The sequence below is a fragment of the Vulpes lagopus genome, chromosome 11 (genome assembly GCF_018345385.1).
Source record: "Vulpes lagopus strain Blue_001 chromosome 11, ASM1834538v1, whole genome shotgun sequence".
NCBI lineage: Eukaryota > Metazoa > Chordata > Mammalia > Carnivora > Canidae > Vulpes > Vulpes lagopus.
In genome coordinates this window covers 63,726,169-63,748,942 of record NC_054834.1, presented here as the reverse complement: position 1 = coordinate 63,748,942, position 22,774 = coordinate 63,726,169, and the positions used below count along the sequence as shown (strand labels likewise).

At 34.9% G+C, this 22,774-nt stretch overlaps 3 protein-coding genes across 3 annotated transcripts; 2 read left to right on the top strand and 1 right to left on the bottom strand.

Annotated features, from left to right (window-relative positions):
- Window positions 1-1,012: 1,012 nt before the first annotated feature.
- LOC121471604 (olfactory receptor 1052-like) lies at window positions 1,013-1,960 on the bottom strand. The gene has a single exon (XM_041722398.1). The coding sequence runs from the start codon at window positions 1,958-1,960 to the stop codon at window positions 1,013-1,015; it is 948 nt and encodes a 315-aa protein (XP_041578332.1).
- A 5,817-nt stretch (window positions 1,961-7,777) lies between these two features.
- Window positions 7,778-13,122, top strand: LOC121471603 (olfactory receptor 8K5-like). Its single transcript, XM_041722397.1, is given in 6 exon segments — window positions 7,778-7,796; window positions 9,514-9,611; window positions 9,924-9,990; window positions 12,025-12,179; window positions 12,181-12,932; window positions 13,062-13,122. Coding segments are annotated over 6 exon segments (1,152 nt in total).
- A 5,953-nt stretch (window positions 13,123-19,075) lies between these two features.
- Window positions 19,076-20,035, top strand: LOC121471726 (olfactory receptor 8K1). Its single transcript, XM_041722489.1, has one exon. The coding sequence runs from the start codon at window positions 19,076-19,078 to the stop codon at window positions 20,033-20,035; it is 960 nt and encodes a 319-aa protein (XP_041578423.1).
- Window positions 20,036-22,774: the final 2,739 nt, after the last annotated feature.

Sequence of the window (22,774 nt, the reverse complement as noted above, 5' to 3'; positions counted from 1 at the left end):
CAGGGAGAGAAGCAGGCTCCATGCAGGGAGCCCAACATGGGACTTGATCCTGGGACTCCAGAATCACAACCTGAGCAGAAGGCAGGCACCAAACCGCTGAGCCACCCAGGGATCCCCCAGATTAGCATTTCTAAAATGGTGGGAAGTAATGAAGTTTCACAATCAAGTAATCCATCATTATAGAACTAAACCTCTAGGCAGATATTAATATCCATCATGTGATTTTTAGAATGATGGACGTTTTTTTTAATCATGAAAGAACATGGACTAGAATCTTGAAGGGAGATATATATGACAAGAATGTTGAACTTTTCCTACTTTAAAATGTAGTCATTTTATACATATATCTATTTAGATAGATTTTTGGGGGGAGGGTCAAGCTCATTATTGCAAGCTGAGGATTTTAATAGTATCATTGTCTTGCAACGGATCTTTGTTGCCAAGGTCATTGATATCTAAGAAGAAGAGTTGACAAATAGATACTAGTTGGAAAATAGCATTTTGAATAACACACTTATTTTTAGTTAACATGGAGATTTACCAATATTTAAAATTTAATGCAAATCTTAACAGTAAAGGAAAAATGTATACAATTATCTTAACTTTCTGAGCAAATAATTTTTAAGTATCTTATAAAAATCCCTAATTCTTTATATCTCCTAAAGTTTATGCATATATTTTCTTTCAGTTTTCCAAATATCAGAAAATTTATAATTCTACATAGATTGAAAAAATGAATTTTATTGAACTTATTTTATTAAAATTGATGCACATATCAATAGTCAAGTGAGATGAGATTTAAATTATCTGTTCTCAAATAAAGTTACGAATTAAACCACTTCTACTTCATACCCTCGTTTCCTCATGCGAAAATGAGCATGCAGAATAAAATGGTTTGTAATATACTTAGAAACTAAAGCTAATTGAATTCATGTGAATGTTAGTATGTAGAAAACTGACTGGTGGACTGTTGGAGGGTTAGCAGGGACTTGAAATTAACAAGGGAAATGTGTCATTTTGATGGCCCTTTTTTTTTTTTTTTTTTGATGGCCCTTTTCACAGCATCCTTTACCTCTTTGTTCCTCAGACTGTAAATAAGTGGGTTTAACATGGGAATCACTAGTGTGTAGAACACAGACACCACCTTCTCCTGCTCCACAGAATACTGGGAACTTGGCTGGATGTAGCTAAAGCTTAAAGTACCATAGAATATGGTCACAGCAGTCAGGTGGGAGGCACAGGTGGAGAAGGCTTTCTGTCTGCCTGCTGCTGAGCGGATCCTCAGAATAGCAACAGCAATAAACACGTAGGAAATGATCACAATCAAGAAGGTGGCCATGGCAATGACTCCAGAGAAAGTTAATAGCAACAATTCATTCATGGTAGTATCAGAACATGATAGCTTTAGGAGTGAGGGAATATCACAGAAGAAGTGGTTAACAACATTGGACCCACAGAAGGACAGTCTGCCTAAGCTTATTGTGTGTATTAATGAGTTAATTATTCCACATATCCAAGATCCAGTTACCAACCCTACACACTTCCTCTTAGACATGGCTACACTGTAAAGCAAAGGGTTGGCAATGGCCACATAACGGTCGTATGCCATCGCTGACAACAAGAAGCCTTCTGTGGTGATAAACACCCCAAAAAACAAATGTTGCACAATGCAGGCAGAGAATGAGATGGTTTCTTTCACAACCAAGAAGCTGATCAGCATTTTCGGTGCAATAACAGATGAATAGCAGGCATCCACAAATGAAAGGCAGCTGAGGAAAAAGTACATGGGTGTGTGTAGCTTGGGAGTTATTTGGATTATGAAGATCATACCCAGATTCCCCAGCAAGGTAATGGCATAAATCACCAAGAACAACACAAAAAGTATAATTTTCAGGTCAGGGTGGTCTGTCAGTCCCAAAGGAATAAATTCAGTAACAGCTGTGAAATTCTCTTTGGCCATTTGGTAATTCCTTGTCTTGAAATCTGAGATGGAAAAATAAGGAGATTAGAAGGGACAGGACATTCTGGTGTTTATTAAAGACAAATACAAACATTTATAGAGTTGTGTCCTTGAATAAATCATTATTTTGCTGAACCTAAGTCACCTCATTTGTTTATTTATTTTTAAATATTTTATTTATTTGAGAGAGAGTGAGCATGAGCAGGGGCAAGGGTCAGAGGGAAAGGGACAAGCAAACTTCCCGCTAAGCAGGGAGCCTGATGTGGGGTTCTATACCAGAACCCAGATATCATGACCTGAGCCCAAGGCAGATGCTTAACCAACTGAGCCACCCATGCACCTCAAAGTCTCCTCATTTATAATAGTAGAAGCTTGATTAGATTCTTGACTTTATTTCAGGGCTACATATGATTCTATCCCACAAGGAAATATGTGAAAAAGCACCGATGCTCTCAAAACTTTCAGTTGTCTTCATCATACCTCTATAGGAAGTTGATACCAGCATGAGGAACGATAATGGCAAGTGAAAGGAATTTGCAAAGTTCAATTTAAGCTCTGTTTTCAACTCTTCATTTTTAGATATAAAAGGAGTAAATTACAAGAAGTTCTAAAATCAGTTGTCCTGTTAACTATTTAGTTAACCCACACCAGCACTATGATATAACCAGAGAACTGGCAAAGATTATAAGGCAGGGGTTTACCTTCAAGATGATGCCATGCTCTTGACCTTCAAGATGATGCTCTTAAATTGCATCCCTGGATCTCCCAAATGGGATCTCTGGCCTATTCTGATGCCTCTTGATGAGCAGCACAGAACACCCTTAGTGGAATCATCTTCTCTGAGATCCAGAGCACTGAAAACTACATTTTGCCTAAATAGAACAGTTAGAAGATTTCATAAGTTATCTGAGGCCCAAATGAATAAATTATGTTATTTCTGTTATTAACTTGTCATTATACAAATGCTTACCTACAGATAATGTGTGTAATATTCAATGTACTTAATTACTTGCTATATACATGTATATATAAATATAGGTCTAATTTTATATAAGTTCTCGTACACAATATATAGAGAAAGGATAAAATGTAAAATATATGTAGCCATGATCATCTATCACTCTCTGGAGCACTTTTTTCATTTCCTCTATATAATGATAAATATATATGAACATTATGGTTTTCTAAATCCAATTTCCATTAGTTTGGTTATACATACATTTTATTCAGCTTGTATTGTGTTTCTGTAAGAATTAATATATCTGTAATAGAATAGAACTCTCTCCCATATTCTACATTTAATAGTTAAGAGTGTGGGATGCCTGGTTGGCTCAGCGTTGAGTGTCTGCCTTCAGCCCAGGGCGTGATCCTGGTCCTGGGATCCAGTCCCACATCAGGCTCCTTGTGAGGAGCCTGCTTCTCTCTCAGCCTGTGTCTCTGCCTCTCTCTCTGTGTGTCTCACAAATAAATAAATAAAATCTTTAAAAAAAAGACTTAAGAGTGTATTTTTAGAAGTAAAATAATAAAATTTGGCTTATCTATATTCTATTGACTTATTTTAATTAATATATTTTAGGTAGTACAAAAGAGAAGTTGTTAACATTAACCCAATGATTTAAATATGTTGCTATCACATACTGACTTACTGACTTGGGCAAACTCATTTATCTTCTTTCAGACTGTATACAATTACACCTATATCACATGATTACTGAAAAAAATAAGAGATGTTACAAGCAAAATGCTAAATATTTTAGGCGTATAAGTACTCAAATTATAGATAAGATAGTAAGATATAATAGAAAGATAGATGATAGAGATAGATGCATGGAGAGGTAACAGGTGATAGATAAGTAAGTAGATAAGAAATATATTGATAGGCAATCGCTATGTGAGATTTTTTAAAGGAAGATGTGGATGAATATAAATCATGAAAAAAAGTACTTTAGTCAACCAATTTACCTTTCCCCAATTTTAAATCTCTTGTTTATTTTATTTAAAATGGTATTTAAATGTAAATGCAATTGAATGGTTTACCATTTCCTTTGATAAATTACTACACCATAAATTTTCACAATTTCTCATATGCTAATTAGAAACTACCAAAACACTTACCAAATACATGCAAATAATGTTAACCCCAGACTTTTCAAAACTGAATATAGCATTTGTCCATCATATTTTGAACTATCTTATGCAGTAGCTATTCATGTGACTATTTGCATAGAAACTGTAATTGAACAAAATTTCAATTCTGTGATCTATTCCCCATTCAAATGCTCAATATCTATATGTGACTAGTAATCATTATCCTGGACAGAACAAATTATAGAAATGTCCATCACTGCAGAAAGTTGTATTGGTTAGAGTTCTCATGTAACTATCCGACTCATCTTTTCAGAACGCCAGTTGAAAAACATTTCCCCAAGGAAGGATTATGTATTGTACACAGGTTTTGTTGTAAACATAGAAAGGGCATTTCCAAATGGAATTTAGAAATTCAATTATATCATGTTTTCAGGGATGCCATCCTCTGCAAAATGTAAGGTGATATTAAAGTAGAATGGGATGATAGGATGTGGAGTTAGATGAAATGACCTCTAACATTTTTAACACTCATATGATTCTATTAGATTTAAGACAAATTTTCTGACTAATCAGCTCAATATGAGGAAATTTATATAAAAAAGAAAAAAATTACAAAATAAATTCAACTTACCAAAAAAAATATTTTAAACCTTTAGCTTTAAAACTTCATTCCTTTTCCCTGGCTTTCCACTCTTTCTTTAGTCAAAACAATTTAAGTTAATGATTATATGATATACAGAGCTATTACATTAATAGTATGTATCTGAAGATAACCCCAAGTAAAGTAATCGAAATCAAATCTTATCTATTAATGAAACAAACAAAATAACAAACTAATAAATAGTTTTAACATATTTCATTCTTTTCCTCTAAGAGGACAACTTTGGATACAAGTGTGAATATATGTATACATACACTTTACATGGGCCTCTAAGGAGCTCTAGTATTGCTTCCACATTATAGCTGATGAAACCTTAGGAAACACGGTTTCTCAAGGGACTTTACATTTTCCCATGATTCATATATCTCCCTAACGTGCATAATTAGCTAAAATGCTATATAGAACTTAAGGAAATATCAAACAAAAGATGGGGAGATTTTTCAAAATCAGTAAAATATAATAGGAACAATAATGAATATAATCTGTTCAACAGAAAAGTGAATTAACTAAATGATAAATAGATGTTTCTAGACTTGTTACAAACTTTATAAATACAAACTGTATTTAAGATGAGGAAACTGACAAATGTTACTACTTTAAAAGCAACACATACACACACTAAACAAGCAAATTCTGATGGTGATAGAACACCTATCTCTATTTTCAGTCTAACATGCATAATAGGTTGGGAAAAATCTTGCTAGAAATCCAGTTTAGAGTTAGTGCTTATGATGTAGGGAGGATGTTGGTGATCAGAGCCAACAGTTAAGAAATAATTCTTAAGATGTTTTTGGTGCAAAGAGGTGGTTTTATTAAAAAAGGACCCTTGGACAGGAAGAGCTGTACTGAGATCATGAGGAGTGGCTGATTATATTTTCTAGTTGGGAGGGGGTTAAGGACCGGTGTTTTGGAAACAATGTTTTCAGGACCTTGAGAGGGCTAGCTATTGTTAGGAAAAGATCATTTATTACCGGTTAGTAAAAACTCAGTCCTGAGACCTTTCAGAGGTAGATCAGTTGGTTATATCCTTAGAAGATGATTGCTAACATATATCTTGGGGGAGTAGAGACAAAGGAAGTTTCCAGAAGAATCTTTTTATGTTAAAGTAGACTTATGGGATCATGGGGCATTGGGATAATGTTAAACTAAGACTACCTTTTGCCCTTAGCAAAGTATTAACATCAAGGCAGCTGAGCTCCCAAAGGAAGGTTACTCTATTTGTTTCAAGAGTTTGTCAATGAACTATAGGTAGTAAGGAAATTTTGTTTCTTTTGCCTTTGCTTCCCACATCACTTCCCATCATCAAACTAATATTTACTGTTGGATGATACATTCTAGGCATTACATTACACAGTAGAAATAAGGGGTTATAAAAAATAATGGAATACTCATTTTTAGAAAGTTTGGAGAATAAACACCATCCCAAAGACACTTGCATCAGAATATATAGAAATCTGGAAAATCTGGGAAAAAAGTGGATAATGATCATGGAGGATAATGAGAAGGATGTTAAAAATCAGATTGATAAGGGATAATTGCTAGCATGTGTTTCCTGAGGGCTCTTGTCAATCTGTGTAACTGGAATCTTGGATTTTAATGACTCTGTTCCTGAAAACAACTGGCAAATAGGACAACACATATGTAACAAATGTTTTCAGATATTTGACGAATGGCAGTTCAGGACTATGATCTGAGACAGAAAGGGCAAGTTTACTAATTTCTGACATGGGGCAGTGATTGGGGCACATGGAGGACACATTAGTCAAGTTGAAGTGAAAGCACAAAATCAGATCAGGAAGGGCTGAGGTGCCCAGAATGTGCAAGCTGAGTACTGAGGCTCAGTACTGAGTGTGAAGACCTAAGAAAAGTGATTAAGATGTTAGCATGGAATTTGAGACTTTGAATGACTTCTAAAGTATACATATTAAGGTGAGACCCCATAAGCCCAGATCAGGAGCAACTACCAGGGATCTGTATGATGAAAACTAGTGATTCACCCAGGGTGGGATACATTCAAATTCTGTCAAGCCTTAGTGAGGAAGCTGAATATCTCAGGCTTCCAGTGAAGACAGCAAAAGAGAGAACTTGCCCCAGAGGAAAGGATTCCCTATACTTCTAACAGAGCTCAATATTAAGTCTCAAAACAATTAAGTAGATTTGCAAGTAAATAAAAGTAAATAAACTCCCTGCCAAAATAAAACAACACTGTTTAAAGAAAGATTTAAAAATTTCCCACTCAACTGTAGAATGTTTGTAGTGTTTAGCATCCAAAGTTCTATTTCTCAGCAGGTTGAAGAAGTAGGAAAATGGTATTCATAATCCCAGGAAAAAACAAATCATCAGTACCAGACCTAGGAATAACAGATATAGTAGAATTAGCAGAAAAGGACTTTAAAACAGTTGCAAATATTTGCAAGAATTTAAATGCAAATATGTACATTAAAAAGAGAAACAGGAATTATGATAGAGAGCCTGAATGAGTTTCTACGGGCAGGAGGTACTATTAGACATGAATATTTTGTGTTCACTTTTTTAACAGCAGACTAAACACTGCAGTAAAAGAACTAGTGAATTTGAAAACAGGACAATAGATTTTACTCTTAATGAGGTTGCACTAAACATCTAAGGTTGGTGGAAACATCCAAGGTTGATTGGATCTGAGCTCAGGAAACACTGTAGTTGAGCCAATCATTATAGTAACTCATTGCATTACAATAATTGTTACAGATATGCCATATGATAGGACAAGGCATGTCTATCAGTCATTTAAAGATGAGGGTTTTAATATCAAATCTTCTACTTGTCAACTGTGCGACTTTGAGCAAATCATCTAAGCTTGGTATCCTCTGAATACAAGAATAGTAATACCTAACTTACTGAAGTTAAATGATATATTTTAACCCAGTGGCCACTAATATATTTGTATGTGAATAATAAATTCAAAGAAAAATACTTTCTGAATAAGATACTATTTTCAAATTTATCCATGATTTTTGGAACTATTCCAATTTTACTGGGATAAAGGCCATGTCAAAGTATTTTCCATTGTTACTGTAATCATTGTGCGAATGAGTGCATTTATATCACGTAAGTCTCTGTGGAACTGTACAGAGCATTTATGTTGTTTTGTTCCTTTCCTTAAATCGTCCCTTATGGGTTTTCACTAGGGAATATGTAGGATGTCCTGGATAATTAGTAGGAAACACAAAGCAATTTTTTTTACAGCTTTCTCAGGGAGCATCATAAGGAGAAGAGAAGGATAAATTCTCCCAACCCAAAGAAAAAATAAAAGTAATCTAGAAGAAGAAAACCCAATTGTTGAACGGTGAGTGGATAGGACTGGTTCATTTTGATTATCACCTGGGTGTTGGTAATTTCCCATGATTCCTGGCTTCTGACAATGGATGCTATTATGGTCTATGACAGCTGATTCTTCTTACTACACCACAAAAATTCATTATATTTTTTTAATTGGAGTTTTCCTGGAATGGAATGGTCTTTTGGGGGCTCTAAATTCTATGAATTGGAACACCTGGGTGACTCAGAGATTGAGCATCTGCCTTTGGCTCAGGTCATGATCCTGAGGTCCTGGGATAGAGTGCTGCATCAGGCTCCCCGCAGGGAACCTGCTTCTCCCTCTGCCTATGTCTCTGCCTCTCTCTGTATCTCTCATGAATAAATAAACAAAATGTTTTTAAAAAAATTATATGAATTGACTAGATGTCATAGATCCATTTGCTTTGTGAGAATCAACAGTGGAATTTGGATATTAGAAGTGAGGAGGACATTATCTGAAAAAAAGCATCACTGGTCTCATCAATTAGAAACTATTAAGGTTAGGATTTCTAAGTAAAATACAGAATGCCAAGTTACAAATGACTTTCAGATAAACAACAAATAATTTTTAGTATATGTCTTATGTGATGTTTAATAATACTCTTTCAGATAAATATATCCAGTGAAATATTTGAAAAATAATATTTTAAGATATATATTTACCATGCAATATTTTATAAACTACATATAATTTTAATATAAGGACTCACAGTCATGAGCTTGTAGATATTTTAAGTTGTTCATTTGTTTTCTCAACTACATGCTTACTACTTGTTCATTTGTGCAGAATGGGCTTTACAAACTGATTGAGTAGCCTGGCAAAATATAGAATGACTTCTAAGAGTTATGGAGAAAGCTCAGAACCTCATGTAACTCCTTACTAATATTACATGTCTAAAGATTGAAAAGTCATCTCTTTGCATACATTTTATATACTGCCTTCTCTAATGGAAGTATTTAAAACATTTACATCATGATGTTCAAAACTCGTCAGAAATCCATTTCAAAATAAGAAGAATGGACAGGGTATTCATATCTATTTAAAATCTTGATAGTAATTCTTTTGATAAATACTCAGAAGTAGGGTTCCTAGATCACATGGGGAATTACTAATCAACAGGTATAAAGTTCCAGTTAACACAAGATGAATAAGACGTAGAGATGTGTTATACAACATTGTGCCTATAGTTAGCAATACTCTACTGTACATTTAAACCCTTTTAATGAGGTAGATCTCTTGTGAAATATTCTTACCATAATAAAATAAAAATTAATATGAAAAAAAGAATAGGCAGGGTAAAAGAATCCAGAAGTCTTCAGAGGGAGGTAATAACTGATACCGAAAAGGGAAATGAAATCAACAAACACTAGAATAATTATTAGCAATACATTAAAGACTTCAAAGTGTTAGGACTAGTACTGGGATTCTGAATCCCTTTGTTAGCTCAGTGCATTTTTCATTCTGCAGGAATATCCATCCTAGCATCTCCTGCAACACTTGGTGCTTATTTTGAAAAACGAAATGCCCTGAAAGGAGGGTGGGACCCAATGGAAAAACAGCAGACAGTATCTGTCAAAATGGGGTAGAAGTGGCTCACCAATCTCCAGTATTCCCTCACTCCTCCATCCCCATTCCTGGGATCAAATTGGATCACTTGACACTAAAAACTAGCAGATTCTGAGAGTTCTGACAACTGCCACCAAGTAGCTTCAGGCTCTAGCTGACCTTGTGGTAGGCTCCTGGGAGTTCCCTTTGATTGGCAGAAGTGTGTACATTGACTCATTCGGACTGACCGTTGTGCAGGCTACAGCTAGACATCTTGTTACATTATAGTAATTCTATTCTTTTTATCTGTTCAACTCCAATTATTTATCTAGTGGAAAGTCATGCTTACAGAGTTCCATGTGTTCACTGAGAAACTGAGTGTGAAAGGAAGGAATCCAGGTGGGTTAAGCTAAAGCAGTTTCACTGTCTTCAATCACTTTGTTTTATTGACTTCCTGTGTAAATTTTATGAAATGATAAAGGAAAGACTTATCACTGAAAGTTTTGCAAATCACAGTGCTATACTCACACTGTACCATTTTACAGTTCAAGAAATAAGCTAATATAATAAGTGCTCAAATAAATATGTTAAATGCTTCATCATATCCACAGTGGAAGGATTAATCTATTCATATAAATAATCATAGTAGAGGAAATATAGTATATAAAATTCAATATTCAAAATTCCTGAATATTGATATAAACTGTATATTTTAACAGGAAGGGATCCCAGTCTGTTTTTTTTTTTTTTTTTTAAGGTTTATTTATTGGAGTGCCTGGGTGGCTCAGGCAGTTAAATGTTTGCCTTGGCTCAGGTCATGATCCCAATCATGATCCCAGGGTCCTGGGATAGAGCCCCACCTCCTGGCTCCCTGCTCAGAGAGGAGCATGCTTCTCTCTCTTCTTCTGCCCCTTGCCCCACTCATGCACATATGTGTGTTCACTCTATCTCAGTCAAATAAATAGATAAAATAATTTAAAAAAAACTCATTTGGGATGCCTGGGTGGCTCAGCAATTGAGTGCCTGCCTTCAGCTCAGGGTGTGATCCCAGAGTTGTGGGATGGAGTCCCACATCGGGTCCCTGCATGGAGCCTGCTTCTCCTTCTGCCTATGTCTCTGCCTCTCTGTGTCTCTCATGAATAAACAAACAAATAAATCTTTAAAAAAATAAAAAAAGAATAAAATTAAAAAGACTTATTTATTTATTTGACGAGGGGGGATGAGCAGAGGAAGAAGGAGAGAGAGTCTTAAGCAGACCCCTGCTGAGCCCAGAGCCTGACACTGGGCCAGATTTCATGACCCCGAGATGACAACCTAAACCAAAACTGAGAGTCAGATGCTTAGTCAAATTCACCACTGGGCACCCCAGGAATGGATCCAAATCTTGTGCATTTTGAAGCTTATAGTAATTTGAGAGTTTTATTTTTTTTAAAAAGAGGAAATAAAAATGATACATGTAAGTTGTGATATAAATGTAAATATTTACTTAGAGTGGAAAAGTAATCTTAAAAGTTTAGTTGTAAACAAATTAATAGTCAAAAACATCATAAAATCTATCAATATGCTTTTATTAATGAAATTCTATATATATCTCAGTCTTTTGGGTGGTAGAGGTGTTCTTAGAAGCTGTTCTTACACCAGAATGGATAACACTATTCTGTGATAAATATCGTTGATTTTTGAAACATATAGATATATTCACTAACCATCAAATAAAGTATTATTTACTCAATCTCCCCATAAATGGATCCCACAAATTCCTGCAGACATGCCAAAGCAACTTGATATTAGCTGAAGTATGATGTAGCCGAGGTTGGAATGGAGAGAGAAAGTGGGCTTAATTGACCAAGGCAAAAATATTTTACATTTTTAACTTTTATAAAGGTATATCACTTTATTAGTCATTGTTAAGTCCCCACCCAGGGGAAAATGCTAATGAGGAAACTTAAATCTCAAACTTCATTAGCTCCATATTACTTCTGCTTCTTTCTTTAAGAATATCAAAATGTTACTGGAATTCTCATACAAAATTGGAAGTGTACTAAAGAAAAATTGTGATATAATTGCATAGATGAAATAGTCAAATAAATCTATATCAATGTTATTTTAAAATCGGTGGGTCTAAAAATATAAATAAATAAATAAATAAATAAATAAATAAATAAATAAATAAATAAAATCGGTGGGTATGCTGACTCTATTTAGAGTTTAATCATCCATATCAGTGCATGGGTTTCATATGGATCCTTCCTGCTGAGAAGTAAAAGATTCTATCATTTATTTTAGTTCGAAATCAGATGTGGGATTTATTTTTCTATCCCTATTACAAAGAAAAATCTACATTCTGTCTACAAATATTATAATTTGTTTAAATGATACTACATGAAAGCTGATAGCAACCTGTTTCTTCCCAGAATAGCTAACTGGACTCAGTGGGTCAACAGAACCTAACGTCAGTGACTGAGTTCATTCTGATGGGAGTCACACGGCAGCCTGAGCTTCAAGTTCCCCTTTTTGGGGTCTTCCTCATCATCTACATGATCACAGTGGTGGGAAATTTGGGCATGATCACCTTGATCCAGGTGGACTTCCCGCCTCCATACACCTATGTATTTTTTTATCAAACACCTGGCTTTCATTGACCTTGGTAATTCTACTGTCATCTGTCCCAAGATGCTGGTAAATTTTGTTGTGGACCAAAATATAATTTCTTATTATGCATGTGCCACACAGTTGGCTTTCTTCCTTATGTTCATTATCAGTGAATTTTTCATCTTGTCAGCTATGGCCTATGACCGCTATTTGGCCATCTGTAACCCTTTGCTCTACAACGTTATTATGTCCCAGAGACTTTGCCACATGCTGGTGGGCATTCCATACCTCTACAGTACCTTTCAGGCTCTAATGTTCACTATTAAGATTTTCACACTGACCTTCTGTGGATCTAATGTTATCAATCATTTCTATTGTGATGATGTTCCCTTGTTACTTATACTCTGCTCAAATGCACAAGAAATAGGATTGTTGATCATACTATTTTCAGCATTGAATTTGATCTCTTCCCTGCTGGTAGTCCTAGTGTCCTACATACTAATTCTGACATGCATATTTCAAATCCATTCTACAGAGAGCAGGAAAAAAGCTTTCTCCACATGTGGTTCTCATCTGACAGTGGTAGTTGTATTCTATGGGTCTCTGCTATTTATGTACATGCAACCCAAATCTGCCCATTCTTTTGAAACTGACAAAATGGCCTCCGTATTTTACACTTTAGTGATCCCCATGCTTAACCCCTTAATCTACAGCCTAAGGAACAAAGAGGTAAAAAATGCTTCCCGCAGGTTCTTTAATAATCAATGCAAACTTTGTATCTAATATTCTATGGAATATTGTTCTAATAAACTATGATAAAGGCAAATGTCACTTAATAATCTATATAATCAATATAATTACATACTTTGTGGCTCCAGAACAAAGACAATGCGCAAATTGTTTCTCTTAGATTTAGCCAATATATTTATATATATTTAGTTTGGATCTTAATTAAATGAACTTACCCAAAACATTCCTTGCCTTTGGTTCAAAGTTTCTTTTAGTTATCCCATTGGACCTCACATTTGTCCCACTGAAAGTCTTTATTAAATACAGCATCAGTAAACCAAGTGTGTATCTGTTTCTGTCAGCTTTGTTGTTGTTGTTGTTGTTGTTGTATTTATTTTTATTTTTTGGTTGGGGGGATGTAGGTATCTTCTGAATCTTGTTTTCACTGCATTTTCTGAACCCACAACAAGGTATAAACAAAGTGAGTCTCCTGCAGATAATGTATAGTGGTATCATAATATTTTAATCCATTCCGTCAATCCCTACCTTTGGATAATTTAACTTATTTACATTTAAAGTAATTACATTACAAGGTCTTCTTGAGTTTGTGGCTCAACACTAACTTGCCTACAGTGAAAAACCACAAGGTGGTTAAAAGAAGAAGCATGGAATTGTAAACTGAACAATTCCAGAGTTCACACAGGGCACGAAGACATGAGAAAACTAGAGTGTAGAGCCCATGTTCAACACGCAAGCATCCAAAAGAAGTCTCAGAGGCAAAAGCTGCTTTAGATTCCTATTCACATAGTTTGAAAATAAGTCTCAAAAAAAGTCAGGTAATCTTTGTTTACAACATTATTAACATTGTTTAACATGATTAATAACCTAATAATATCTTAGGAAGACAAAAAAATTATATTACTCATTAATATAAAATTCACAATATTCAGTATTCAATCACAAATACTGCACATATATGAAGGCAGAAACAAATGACCCCACCAGGAGATGATTTAAATAGGTCCTGAAATGACAGTGATGATAGAATTATTAGGCAAGGATTTAAAACATATTATAAATATGTCCAATATACTGAAAGATTGAATAAAAGCACTCACATTTTGAGGACACAAATAAAAAATGTTTAAATGACCAAATGGAACTTCTATAAATAAAAATACAATATTAGATGCAAACTAATATATATTGAATGAGAGTAACAGGAGCTGAAAAAAAAATGACTACACTTTTTTTTTACTTTATTTTTTAATAATTTTTTTTTAATTTTTATTTATTTATGATAGTCACAGATAGAGAGAGAGAGAGAGAGGCAGAGACACAGGCAGAGGGAGAAGCAGGCTCCATGCACCGGGAGCCGGATGTGGGATTCAATCCCGGGTCTCCAGGATCGTGCCCTGGGCCAAAGGCAGGCGCCAAACTGCTGCACCACCCAGGGATCCATTTTTTTTACTTTAATAATATATTTTATTTAACCCTATATATCCAAAATACAATTTCAATATATAATTGAATGGAAAATGTTAATGAAATAGTTTCCATTTTCTTTTTTTTGTGCTAAGTCTTCAAAATTGAATACTTTACACTTAGAAAACATTCCAGTTTTCACAGGAACATTTAGTTTTCAGGGGAAATCCTTAATCTGTATTTTGGTCTTATAAAATTTATAGTTGAGGAGCACCTGGGTGGGCTGTTTGTTAAGTGTCCAATTCTTGATTTTGGCTCAGGTTGTGATCTCAGGATCATGAGTTCAAACCCCACTTTGGGCTCTGCACTCAGCAGAGAGTCTGATCGAGATTCTCTCTCTCTCCCTCCCCTCTGCACTTCCCCCACTCACATGCCTGCTCTTTCTCTCCCAAATAAATAAATAAATCTTTAAAAATAAATAAATAACAAAATTTATAGTTGAAAAGGAGATTCACATACCTAAGATGCTTCAAACATACTAAAATTTTTCTCAATTACTGAGGAAAGTATTACTTTTTAAGTTTAAAGTAATTAAAAGAAAATAAAATATCAGGTCCTCAGAAGCACTAGTTACATATGGCTAATAGCTACTATACTGAAAAGAGCCTCTTTCTAGATTAGCATTCTGTGAGTGGAAATTCTATATGTATGAAAATGAAGAGAATGAATACAAACATTTCAGGTGAACCTACCTAGTAAGAGTGGAATTAAATGATTTATTGAGAATAACAGATCACAATTAGGGTAATGGGAGCACAGGAGGGTCAGTGCCAGTCCAGCCTCCAACTCTAGTAGGAGCCTGATGGGTTTACCCTCATATCAAGGGACAGGGAGCTCCCTCACTCCAACATGGTATCTCAGCATTACATGGACTACGGTTGAAGAGTATGATGACTGGCTCCACTTGTCCCATTTATTGTGTCTTCTCTTAATTCTGTCATCCTAACTTCTTTTTTTTTTTTTTTTTTATTTATTTATGATAGTCACAGAGAGAGAGAGAGAGGCAGAGATACAGGCAGAGGGAGAAGCAGGCTCCATGCACCGGGAGCCTGACGTGGGATTCGATCCCGGGTCTCCAGGATCGCGCCCTGGGCCAAAGGCAGGCGCCAAACCGCTGCGCCACCCAGGGATCCCTGTCATCCTAACTTCTATTCCCAGTTCCCCTAACAAATCTGAGTATAGAGAGCAAAATGGACTCTCTCATGTCAAGCAGGGGCCTTTGTCAAGCAAGGGCCTGTGTCAAGCAATGATGCAAGCAGTTAAGGTCCTGCACCTAGGAGATATCACCAAGACCAGCATCAGCTGACACCCCAGTGGTTAAGTGACAACTGCACTTAAATAATTCACAATAGAGGCTATCCCAATGAAGCCATAAGAGAAAACAAAAGTTGGATAAATACTATGAAAATAGTCAAAGTGATCTGTAGAACAGTAACAAGTTGCACACTATATATAATTATTCTAAGCAGGGTAAACAGGAAATTATACCAACATCACATTCAAATTTGATAGAGAAATCCTTAAACCAATGATAGAGAAATCCTTGATAAACCAATGATAGAGAAATATTTAAAAAGAGATAGAGAGGGGATCCCTGGGTGGCGCAGCGGTTTGGCGCCTGCCTTTGGCGCAAGGCGCGATCCTGGAGACCTAGGATCGAATCCCACGTCGGGCTCCCGGTGCATGGAGCCTGCTTCTCCTTCTGCCTGTGTCTCTGCCTCTCTCTCTGTGTGTGTGACTATCATAATTAAAAATAAATAAATAAAAAGAAATAGAGATTGTCAGCCCCGGCATCTCAGAGGTTTAGCTCTGCCTTCGGCCCAGGGCGTGATCCTGGGGTCCTGTGATTGAGTCCTGGGCGGGCTTCCTGCGTGGAGCCTGCTTCTCCCTCCGCCTGGGTTTCTGCCTTTCTCTCTGTCTCTCTCTCTCTTTCTGTCTCTCATGAATTAATTAATGGATAAAATCTTTTAAAAAGAGAGAGAGAGATGAAAGATATTTTGTGAACAGATAAAGAAAAGATTTACCACTGATATACTGGCAGCAACAATACAAATCATAAAATATTGTCTTATATCAATTTATTGTCCAGTAAAAGTATCTTTGGATAATGGATGCTGTATAACCAAAATTGCATTATCTTTTTCTAGAAAGTCATTCTTTCATTTACTCATGGATTTTGTGTGTATGTGTGTATGTGTGTGTTTGTGTATGTGAGAGAAATATACCCAATATGTGCATGATATTGTATAACTAAGATGCTAACCGAAGCATATTTATGATTTCCAGGGTCTAGTGATACTGTACAATTTATTTATTCAGTTAGACACAGGCACAAAATACTTTTTAATTTTTCTCAATGAGACCTTCTAAGAATTAATAGACTCATGATACTCTTCCTCAAGTAATTACATGCATTTTTTTTTTATTCTGGGGTCAGATTAAAATTTTAACAAAATGAGTCTCAAGGGGGTAGGAAAGTGTTTAAATACATCCTGCAGCAACCAGTGAGGATTAAAACAAAAGTCATAGTAGATTCTCTAGTAAGGTAAGTAGAAAACACTGGCCTTTGAAAATGTCAGTATATAGCTTAAGCTGGTTATCGTCAAAGTCTCGATGGGCACTATGCTCTGCAAAACTTTCTTCCTTTGCAATAGACTTTTCTGTCAGTAATAGGATTCATGTATAGGAGAGACCTGTTCTGTACTCTCTGGTACTCTGAGCTGTGTTTCTTAGACCACCTTTGTTTTCATATAACTTACTGCCTCTGTTCTCTATTTTAACAGGAATCTTTGTGTATCCTTATTTACCTTATTTTTTTCTTGTTCCACTTTTCATTTCCTATTGACTCAGGGTGACCTTAATAGAGAGAAAGACTGTTATTATCTATATGAGAATATATTCTGAAGACAGAATAACTTTTTTGAATTTTGACTCCACTACTTACTGAGTAACCTTGGTTAAGTCATTTTTTCTTTTTTTACTTTCATACTCTATACTTCCTAGAGGTATTGTGTGCATCATATGAGTTAATATATGTAAATTGCTCAGATAAGTGTCCAGCACATAGTGAATTCTCTATCAACGCTTCATATTTATCCAAATTATTCTTCTCACTAGGCCTCTTTAGATTAATTTCCATGGAGAATTAATAAAAAATTGGAATGGCCAAATCCTTTTAGTACAAGAGCAATGTATGTTTGGAAGATCATTAGAAAAATTGATTCAGGGGCATCTGAGTGGCTCAGTTGGTTAATTGTCTGCCTTTGGCTCAGGTCATGATCTTAGGGGTCCTAGGACTGAGCCCTGTATTGGGCTTCCTGCTGAGCAGGAAACCTGCATCTCCCTCTCCTGCTGCTCCTGCTCTCTGTCACTATCTCTGTCTCTGTCTCTCTCAAATAAATTAATAAAATCTTTAAAAAGAAAATAAAATGTGATTCAATAGGCAAAAATACCAATATGGCAAATGTGTACAAAATATTAATAACAAATTTCTAAGATTAACAAATCACACCACTAGTTTTTTTACTGGGTAAATGAACTAAGCAACATTACGGTGAGAATATTGAAGTATATATTTAAAGTCAGAGTTTTCCTGAATACCACCTTGTGCATTACTCCACCAACCATTAGAAAGTTTTTTTTTTTATATCTTCCCACATTAAACAGGTATGATCATTGTCAATAAGGTAAGGTTTATGGTTTCAGTGTAGATATTTGTTCTCTTTGCTTCAAAATTTTAAAAAGCTGACCTATAATACATCTTTTGTTATACTTAAAACATCTGTGGGTCCAAAAGACAGGTCACTGAATCAAAACAATCACTTAAAAGTATTTTTCCACTTTGAAGAATACTTGAGCAAAGTTTCCATCACTGCATGCTGTGTGTAGGTCTCATTCTATCGCAGGGGTGTCATCAGCTAGGAATGTTAGTGGGCCCATGCTACTCTTGGTCTCAGAGGGCTTGGAGGACCTGGATTTCTGCCTTTATTGGGGTCAAGGGTGAAAGGTCTAGAGTTTCGTGAGTTTGCTCTTTATTGGTGCATTTTAAACATAGGAGCAGGAATTAAAGCTTGGGAAGAGAAATGCAGGGTCTCTTCAAAAGTCGGCCCTCTAGGTCACCCAGGGCTTTCCAAAATATACAGAGACCTCATGGGCAGGGTGGCCTGACTCTTTACCTAATTGTGTAGCTAGCAATATGCTTATTTGAGATGGATGTTTTAGAAATTGATGCATTGGCAATGAAAAGCTTAATCTCAGGGATTTATATTACAATCAAAAAAGCTGATTGTCAGGCATTTACACTACAGTGTGAGTGTAGATATTTGTAGTTTGAGCCTAATGGTACGAGGAGTCTCCATTTACATTTTATGATAAAGTATATCTGTATCTGGGTGCCAGGGTGGCTCAGTCAGCTAAGTGTTTGATGCTTAATTTTGGCTCAAATCATGATCTCAGGGTCCTGGGATTGAGCCCAGCATGGGGATCCACATTCAGTGCACAAAGTCTGCTTTAGATTCTCTCTCTCTCTCTCTCTCTCTCCTCCCTTAAAAATAAATAAATAAATAAATAAATTCTAAAAAAAGCATATTTGTATTTCATGCATAATATTTTAAATTCTCTTAGAAGGTAGCATCCCCAATATAATATAGTGCTTTTATACCTTATACAGCTTACCAAGATGAACCATATGGATAAACAGAATTATACTGCAGTGAGTGAGGTGACTGAATTTATTCTCATGGGAATCACCAAAAACCCTCGACTTCAAGCACCCCTCTTTGGAATCTTCTTCATCATATACTTGGTCACGGTGACAGGCAATCTGGGCATAATTATCTTGACCCATTTGGACTCCAGGCTACATACTCCGATGTACTTTTTCCTTAGACATTTGTCAATTACTGATCTTGGTTACTCCACTGTCATTGGCCCAAAAATGATGGTAAATTTTGTGGTGCACAAAAATACAATCTCCTACCATTGGTGTGCCACCCAGCTGGCAGTCTTTGAGATTTTCATCATCACTGAACTGTTTATTCTTTCAGCAATGGCCTATGATCGCTATGTAGCCATCTGCAAACCTCTCTTGTATGTGGTCATCATGGCAGAGAAGGTACGTTGGGCGCTGGTCCTTGTTCCCTATCTCTACAGTGTATTTGTGTCTCTTTTTCTCACAATTAAGTTATTTAAACTGTCCTTCTGTGGATCTAACATTATCAGTTATTTTTACTGTGACTGCCTTCCTCTCATATCCCTGCTCTGTTCTGACACACATGAGTTAGAATTGATCATTTTAATTTTTTCAGGCTGTAATTTGCTCTCTTCTCTCTTGATTGTTCTTGTATCCTATATGTTTATTCTTGTGGCCATTCTCAGAATGAACTCAACTGAAGGGAGATACAAAGCCTTCTCCACCTGTAGCTCCCATCTGACAGTGGTGACTGTGTTCTATGGGACATTACTCTTTATTTACCTGCAACCCAAATCCAACCATACTTTTGATATTGATAAAATGGCTTCTGTGTTTTATACTCTGGTGATCCCTATGCTGAATCCATTGATCTACAGCTTAAGGAACAAAGAAGTAAAAGGTGCTCTGAAGAGAACTTTAACCAATGGGTGCAAAATCCCCACTTAGTCTCTAACTTTTCAGTTGCAAAGGTCCAAAAATATTTCTTTAATACTCCATTAGTCCAACTATAGCATCAAAAGGTAGCAATGTTTTACCTGAGTGTTTCCTTCGTTTTCTGGATAAAATAGTTCCTCTTATATCTCCCTGTACTCTTCTCCATGTCAGTTGAATAAATGAATAAATATTGTAGACAGATAGTTTAACTCTCAAGTGATATTAAAGGTCATATTGGAGCCTATAAGCAAATCATATTGAATTTGGGCTTGTAGAGGTTAAAAAGAAAAAAACCTTAGTCAAAATTTAATAGAATTAATTAGAATAATGTATATTTTATAGTAGTCACTTCATATTAACAATAAATAAGATTGTATCATGGAGAATGTGTAGGCTAGCCAGGAGGCAAGTAAGTAAGTAAATGTGTGATTATAACAGAACTTGAACAAATTGTTTCAAGAATCTAGGCTAAATGGGAAATAAGGAATATTACCTCAGAATGAAATGTTCAATTGGATTGAGTTTATATTTTCTACCTCAAGGATACAGTGGTCATTTGGGAAGATTTTTTCATTAGGAGTATGAGAAAAATATTGACTGATTATGCATCCCTCTGGAGAGATCCTCAAACTACATAGCTAACTTTGATTTATGACAGCCTGATGATAAGCTGATTTAGGATTGCCAAACTCAAGATAAAGGAATTATTGGTCATCTATCAGAATGACATCAACATTTTGAAAAATCTATAGCAGTAATAGCAGAGATTAAAGATAAATGAGACATTAATGTCTATTTCTTCTCCTCCATCAGACTGTATATACAGTGACAATATTTTGCATGGACTATTGCTAACACAAGGCTTCATTCACATTGTGCACTCACTCAGCAAATGAATGGATTCTCAATATCTTAGTCTCCTCCTTGTTGTTTAATGGGCATTTTTTAAATTTTAAAAATATATACACTACCTCAATAGTGTATGTTTCAATTTCCTTAGAAATTCAAAGTTGAAAATGGGGAATTAAGTCAAATATAAACTGTGGCCTCCATGTCCCAAATTCATGTATATTATTTATTTTTTCCCTTCTTGTATTGTAGTATATTAACAGAGTTGATCTTAACTGTTCTCACCGCAAATAGAAAAATTAACTATGTAAGGTGATAGATATGTTAATTACCCTGATTATGGTAATCATTTCATAATGATAATTTTGTAACATACACATATATCATTGTACACTTTAATTATATCCATTTTTATTTAGCAATTGTAACCTCAATAAAGCTTTTTTTTTATTTTTAAAAGTCAAAATTAAACATGACTACAATAAAAGATAAATGAAACATAATAAAAGAAATAGAAAGTTGTATTCTCTGATCATATCAATTTTGTTTACCATGTTGGTTTTGGATCCTGTCTTAAGCATATGTTATTATGAATAAATTTTATTTTCTAGAATAACCTCTTACATTATACTACACAGTCCTTTTTAGTCATATATGTTTTTCTTTCCCAAATTCTATTATTTCCATTGCTATCCACAAACCAAAAGTAAAGTCAAATAATATTAATAGCATTCTTCTATATCATCCATTATAAAAGGGCTTTACAGAAATAATAATGCACCATACCCCTGCAACTTATTTTTCTTACTTGAGAATTTATCATTAGCATCATTGTTGGTCAATAAACATTAGATATCATTTTTAACATAAGCCTACAAATATGTGGTATCCATCAATCACTATGTTTGCCATACCTTGATAGATAGACACTTAATTGTTTGACTCTTTTTATTTCTGTGGGGTATCGATGAATCACTCTGTATGTGCCATCCCTTGATTAATGGGCACTTGATTGCTTACAGCTTTTTATTTATTTCACCATTATTAAAATAAGAACATAATAAAAAGCTTTATACTTATGACATACATACTCTTGCTTTTTATTTCTGAAATAAATGTAAGAGTTCTTTCACATTCCAATGATATATTGGGTAGATGTTTTATAAACATGCATAAATATTTGAAATAAAAAAGAAAATACAGAAGAAAAGTGTTATGCATTGTAATTTTTTCCCAAGTAGTATTTTTATTCTATTATTTCTTAAGAAGGGACATTAAATTAATATTTAGTGACATATCATTTTCATTGTGCAATTGTATAATGATGAAGTTGCAAAATGTCAACAATAGATGATTATAGGCATCAGCTGATAATCAAGTGATTATTATAAGCAGATGATGATATCATGAGCTATTTGAAAGTTTAGATGCAACATGAATGGTTCTAAAATATTACTGTCTTTTCTACAAGAAACTTATCATGTTCTTGACTTCATTGGATAGAGCCATTGTCCTTAATCACCATGAAGTACATATTCTCATCATAATTATAATGATAAATATTTTAGAAATAATGCTATCAACCTACATTAAAATCCTTTAGTATTTGTATACTCTCAAACCTTTTCCCAGAGTTAGAACTTTTAGTTTTCCTCAAGGTATTTTCAGTGCATATCTAATTAATGGTTTCATGCATTCAAGATTTTAGCTTGGGATATATTTAAATCAATTATTAAATGACAATAATTACAAGGCCCTAATGAATCAATTGAAAAACTCACCCTCCAATTATTTTGAAAAGTCCTTGAGATTGATTTCCTACATGGACTGTGCATTGATTTTTTGAATTCCTTTCCTATTACTTTTGTTTTCAAAAAACAGCACAATATACCATTTCTTGAA

What these genes read in the sequence shown, in the direction of transcription:
- LOC121471604 (XM_041722398.1), bottom strand. Translation starts at nt 1,960, where the DNA reads ATGGCCAAAGAGAATTTCACAGCTGTTACTGAATTTATTCCTTTGGGA.
- LOC121471726 (XM_041722489.1), top strand. Translation starts at nt 19,076, where the DNA reads ATGAACCATATGGATAAACAGAATTATACTGCAGTGAGTGAGGTGACT.